The following is a 6,235-nucleotide window of genomic DNA, read 5'->3' as shown; positions in this document are numbered from 1 at the left end:
CGCCGCCCTCGCCCCGCCGCCCCCCTTTACCCGCCGCCGCCCTCGCCCCGCCGCCGCTCCTCCGTCACCTCCACAACAAATCCACCTTGAATCGCTTTGCTCCGCGCCATCTGAGGCTCCTCGCTGAATGTGTTTCACCTGCAGATGAAATTATGCAAGCAGAGGCTTTTTCTTGTTCAGTCTGACTGCCAGAGACTCAGGCTGAACCTGCAGCATTTCTCCAGGAGACGGGAGGTTTCATGTGGGTCGCAGTCGAGTCAGAGGCTTGTTTTCTGTTTCCTGTGGCCGGGTGTCACTCTGTGGACATTAACATTCAGATTCAGGCAGAACAAACAGGAAGATACTGCAGAGTTAAGCTTTATCTTTTATTAAACTTTATCTCTGGTTCGCTCCAACACGACTCAGAGAAGCTGGGCGGCTTGTTAAAGCAGAAAATTCATCCTTGTTTTCAAGTGTTAGTTGGAAAAATACTCATCACTGCAGGACTTGCACTGCAAAAACACAATCCTTGCAAGTATTTTCAGACTGGTTTCCAGTGCAAATGGCTTATTAGACTGGAAATGAAACACAACTGACCTGTCAGTAACTTTTCAGCAAGATATAATATTAATATTATATGTAAAATTTGATGGAAAACTTCCTCTGGCAGATTATTATAACAACAATCCAGCAGTGGAACTGGAACGTTTAATAAATCTTAAATCAAACTTCTATGTCTTGCTTAGAAGTTACTTGTAAGTTAGTTTTTTCAAGAGTACTAAGACATTCGAACTAGAAGCTGCATGAAAATACTCAGTAAGTTTTTGTGTTTTTGCAGTGTAAAGCTGCTTCACTAACAGCTGAGTTTTCCTCCTGCTTGGTGTGAAAGCAGAAAAACTCAGTTTAGGTACAAAATGACAAGAAAGAAATGAAATGATGTCAAATCAAAGCAAAAAATCTACCTTGTTTGCTCCATGAGGCTTTGGTTTTCCTACCACACTGTTTTACTTCCACTAAACTTCCCATTAATATAGTACAAAGCGCTCTGTTCCACTTACACTCAAATCATGTAATCTATTTCTTCAGCTACTGAGTTTTGGGTGTTCATAAAAAAACACGTGAACAATTTCACTGTGCAAAAGGAGCAAAATCTAATCAGTTCATCTTTTTTACTTATTGTGGAAGTGAAATTTAAAAACGAAAGTGAAGATTTAACTTTACTTTTGTGAAAATAAAAAAAATCAGTCTGTATGACTTCATCAAGTTAAAGGTTAAACTCAAAAGATTTCACTCCGTTAGAAATCTGCAACTTTTAGTCAAAGTTCAACATCTAACACCAAATATTTATAACACACTACAAAAAATAAAATAAAATTTTATTATAACGCAGTTTATGTGTCACAGCAGGTAACTTATAATGCTGACTGTTACGTGATCATTTTAATCAAGTTATAGTGGAATGTTGGCAAAATTGTATTTCCATACAAAATAAATGACTGGAAAGAGAAATAAATTACCGTATAATTTACATAACAGATGGCATGTTAAGGTTTTAAAAGATGAGAATTTGTTGAAATGTATCTGCATATGTGAAAAGTTGTGGTTTGAAATGTACATTTTAAATATTTCTATTTATTAATTAACATTTAACCTCATTTAGCTGAAAACAAACTTTCAAACATTTAATTAGAGAAATCTTTGTTTCCTTTAAATAATGGCTGGTTTTGTTAATCCCAAGTTTTAGCAACACAAACCATCAACGGCAACAATCAAAAACCATTTGGTAGATTTTATGTAGCTAATTGTTAAAACTAGCTTAAATATTGATCAAGGCTAAAAGTAAATGTTAGCTTTAGCCATAATTAGCCTCTAATGTATGCTAATGTAAATTCTAGCAGGGTTGTTATGCTAAAATGCCCTCATCTTATAGATATACAATGCTAACTTATGTTAGCACGCTAACATGCTATGGCTAGCCGAGTCTAGGTGTAGCATATTAATCCCACTGTTTACTAGCTGTTATTTTGTAAAGGCTAACATCTAGCAAACACTCATATTGGTGTATTAACAGCAGTGTTAGTAGGTAGCATAGCCATTAGCATTATGTCAATGTTATTAGCTAGTAAACTTGTTTACTGCAGCGCTAGATGGGTTTTCAGTGTGTTAGTAGCAGTTTAGCTCAGACGTTCCCTTCAGGAGTTCATGGAAAAGGAAAATAATTGCTATAATTTAAAACCAGACGAATCTTTGTGTGTTTCAGTGGTTTGGTGATCTGGTGACGCCAGTGTGGTGGGAGGACGTCTGGCTGAAGGAAGGCTTCGCGCATTTCTTCGAGTACGTCGGCACAGATTTCCTCTTCCCAAAGTGGAACATGGTGAGTGGAGCAAAACTCTCCTTCTGTCCAACATCAGTCTGGACCTTCAGCGCTGGAATCAGAATCAGTGAGCTGCAGTTCAAAGGAAAGTCTGGAATAAAACATTATTTATTTACTTGTTTAACTTAAAGATAAACTTCTGTAAGTCCTGGATTCAAATTTCCAAACGTAGCATTTGGTTTTTAGAAATGCTTGGAATATTTTTCAAATTTTTACTCATTTTGGGAATTTTTAAACCTCAGCCAACTTTTAAATTAAAAATATTTTTTTTACAAATTTTACATAAAACTAAATAATCAAAACCTCATGTCAACATTATGAAAATTCAAACTGAAACAGGTTTACCTAAAAAGTTTGATCAGATAAATTTAAGACTTTTTTACTTTGTGAAATGGAAAAATGGTCAAACTGAAAAATATCTAATATTAAAAATAAAATTATATTTTATAATATTACATAATTTATTTAATGTTCTGTAAGTTTCTGCAAGTCTACAATGACTGGAAACAGTTAAATATTTTCTGAAGCTGAATATTTAAATAATTTTTAAAAATATTAACATTCTGCTTAAAACCCTTTTTAACCAAATTTAGAAAATCAATTTTTTTTTAAGTTTTACATTTTATAGTAAAGTTTTATATATTTTACTCTGTGTGTTTCTTTATTGTTACATATCAACTAAAAATTATTAAATGAACTAAGAGTTTCAGCTTAAATACTTATATTTATCCTCAAGTATTAATTTTTTTTTATTATTTTCATAATGCTAAAATATTAACTAATTAGGTGTTTTTTCCAGAATAAAATCAATAATTTTTAACACTGGAGGACTGAAACAGAAACGTCCAGCTCAGCTCTTTGAGTTTGTCTGGATTCCTCTGGGTGAATAAACGTGAATGAAGGAGACGTATTCCTCCTCCTCATCGTAAACTTGGCCTCCTGCTGCTTCTTCTCGTCCAGACGAGGCGGATCTGGTTAAAAACGTCTTCAGCTCTGAGCTGCAGGACTTTAAATTGTTTCTGCTGAAGGGCGGCGTTATTTACCTCCACTACTGCCTGGACTGAGGAGGCTTATCAGCTGCAGCACACGGCCTGCTGGAGCTGCTGCTGCTGCAGCAGCAGCTGCTGCCGCTGCTGCTTTAAAATAAAACAAATATAGCAAATTGGAGCATGCTAACGAGCCGATCCCGATAGCAGCAGTCTTGTCTTTCTGTCGCATGTTGGTAAAGAGTTGTCCACATGTTTTCGTTTTGTTGCTCCACTAGATCCAGTGGATCCACTGGCTCCGCTGTGCACTGAGGTTCAGACTTGTGGGAATTTTGTACTCGGTCTAATTCTAATCATTTCCGACGACGTTCTGCTCAGGTTGATGGAATAAACTGGTTTTTTGCTCAGTCAGGAATTGGAGCTGATTTTCCTGGAAGTCCTCCTTTATAGACCAGTAGAGGAAGATTTCAGTTTACTGGGGATTGTTTCACCCGCTGGATGTAGAGACTCTGTAAAATAAACCAGGGAACGACGAACAGCAGGGTAAAATACTCACACCGACAGTTTTTACCTGAAGGTGTCGGACCGTCTGTGGTAAACATCTGAGGCCACGCCTCCAGCTCTGTGAGCGATGATCAACGGGGAGCGGTCTGCTACCCAGACGAGTTTAAACGGCTCCGTGTTGGAGGAGGAGGACAGGTGGAGAGGAGGAGTGGCGCTCTGGAAGGGATGGAGGATCAGCAGACGGTTTAAAGTTCACCAGCTGCTCCTGAACGCGGCGCCGACCCGGCATCTGTGTCTTTGTACTGGCTCAGTTTGGGTCCATCTGGTCATTATGAAGCAGCTGAACTCCCGGTTTCACCTCTCCAGGTGATAGAAAGTCTGAGTTAATCAGAGCTGATGTCTCATTTAGTCCGATTCTCTGCTCCGTTCCTCTCAGTCGTTCCAGTTTCATCCAAATGTTCAGTTTAACTGATGAACTAATTGTGTGATTTGTGGTGGAAGCCGTCCACTGTGTGTTTGCCTTCGCTGTGTTTGTGCCGATGTGCATAACGAAGGCCATAATCAGATCCGTCTCCTGTTTAAACATCTAGAAAATCCAGGAATTAGTCAGACCCGACTGTCCCTTTGGTCCTGAAAGGATTCAATGAAACTAATTTATCCCTCAGACAAACAGACGGTTTCTGCTCAAATCAAAGCTTCTGGAAAAATACAGGCTTTGATTCACAGAATAACCATGGCAACGGATTATTACAGGGAAACATCAAATTTACTTTGTAGGAGAATTTATAAAATCTCTCATTTAAAGAGCGATTTACCAAGAAATGGTAAAAGGACGCAGCGAATGAACGCGGGTGGTTTCAGTGGAAATAAAAGATCAGGAAACGTTGAACAGAGAAACAGCCGGATGTTTTCATCAGGTTTGGGTTGAAATTTGAGTCACAAAATAAAGAAATCTGCTGGAGTTTCTGTTTTCCTGCTGCTTTGAAACCGAACTGTTGGTTCAGTGAAGTTCTTTTGTTGCATCGAAGCTTTTTATCATGGAAATTAACAACACAAACATACATGAATAAAAACCAAGTAAAGTGATAATCATCACAGTCCAACATCAACATAACAGGAATAGAAAGAAGCATATTGTTATTTAAATCTACTCTCTTTTTTTCCAACAAACCCCCAAATCAAAACCAGTTGATTTTTGGAAACAATCAGATTTTATTAGATTCATATTTTCAGTCAAGAGAAAATAAAAACGTAAATAAGTGAAGAAATGAAATGTGAAAACCACTGGTTTGATTTAAACAAAGATCACGTCTCACTCAGGTTTAATCACATCAGGAATTACACTGATCCATTGTAAACCAGGAATTAGACTGATCCCTGTCGATGCTGCTGATATTCTTCCTCACCATCTAAAACTGCATCAGTATTTCTCAACAGATAATCATTTTAACCTCAGTAAACACTGTAATCCATAAATTAGACAGAGCCGCCTCTGTCTAGGTTTAGCCTGATCCCCGGGGTAAAGTACGCCGAGCTCGTTAAAGGCGGACATGTTGGCAGAAATCAATTAAAACGTGAAGAAAGGAAAAGAGAACTGGCATAAAATAAAGGTTGAAAGGAAGGATTAAAATATGATTTAAACTTTGGGTGGAATTAGAAAATAAAATATCAAATAAAACACTTTAAATTAAATGTATAAAACTTTAGAAGTCACAACAAAACAAACGGATAATAACAGATTAACTCCTAATCACCAAATTAAACCTTTAATTTCCAGATAATTTGGTTTACATGAATTGATGATTTATTTTTAATGTAAGAAAATCTTAAAATCCGACTAAAGCTTTTCATCTAAAATCAGAAACTTTTTGCTTTAACTGAGCCACTCATCAGATTAGCCTCAACGTTTCAATAATATTAATTCAGTAGAGGACGACCCCTGACCTCTGCAAACAGCCAATCAGCAAAAGCGGAAAAAAATCAGCCAAAAATGTATTCCGTATTTAAATGTTCTGTTTTAAAACGTTTTGGATGCTTCTGGGTTTACTTTGACTAAACCATTTCCAACTGAAGTGGGCAGGAGAGACTGTGGAGATTAAAAAGTGATAAAGGTGACGCAGCAGGAGGGTGACGCAGCAGGAGGGTGACGCAGCAGGAGGGTGACGCAGGAGGGAAGGTGACGCAGCATAAGGGTGACGCAGCAGGAAGGTGACGCAGCAGGGAAGGTGACGCAGCAGGGAAGGTGACGCAGCAGGGAAGGTGACGCAGCAGGAAGGTGACGCAGCAGGGAAGGTGACGCAGCAGGGAAGGTGACGCGGCAGGGAAGGTGACGCGGCAGGGAAGGTGACGCGGCAGGGGGGGGGACGCGGCAGGGGGGGGACGCGGCAGGAGG

At 38.6% G+C, this 6,235-nt stretch overlaps 1 protein-coding gene across 1 annotated transcript in view; it reads left to right on the top strand.

The window, feature by feature from the left end:
- LOC106957563 (thyrotropin-releasing hormone-degrading ectoenzyme) overlaps positions 1–6,235 on the top strand; it is a 162,778-nt gene that overhangs the window by 112,477 nt on the left and 44,066 nt on the right. The window contains exon 6 of the mRNA XM_015048950.1: positions 2,240–2,353. Within this exon, the coding sequence (XP_014904436.1) occupies positions 2,240–2,353 (114 nt within the window). The remainder of the gene's footprint in view (positions 1–2,239; positions 2,354–6,235) is intronic.

The sequence above is a fragment of the Poecilia latipinna genome, unplaced genomic scaffold (assembly GCF_001443285.1).
Source record: "Poecilia latipinna isolate Pla-1442-1.1 unplaced genomic scaffold, P_latipinna-1.0 Scaffold915, whole genome shotgun sequence".
NCBI classification, from domain to species: Eukaryota; Metazoa; Chordata; class Actinopteri; order Cyprinodontiformes; family Poeciliidae; genus Poecilia; species Poecilia latipinna.
The sequence above is the reverse complement of the archived record's forward strand: the minus strand, read 5'-3'. Positions and strand labels throughout refer to the sequence as shown.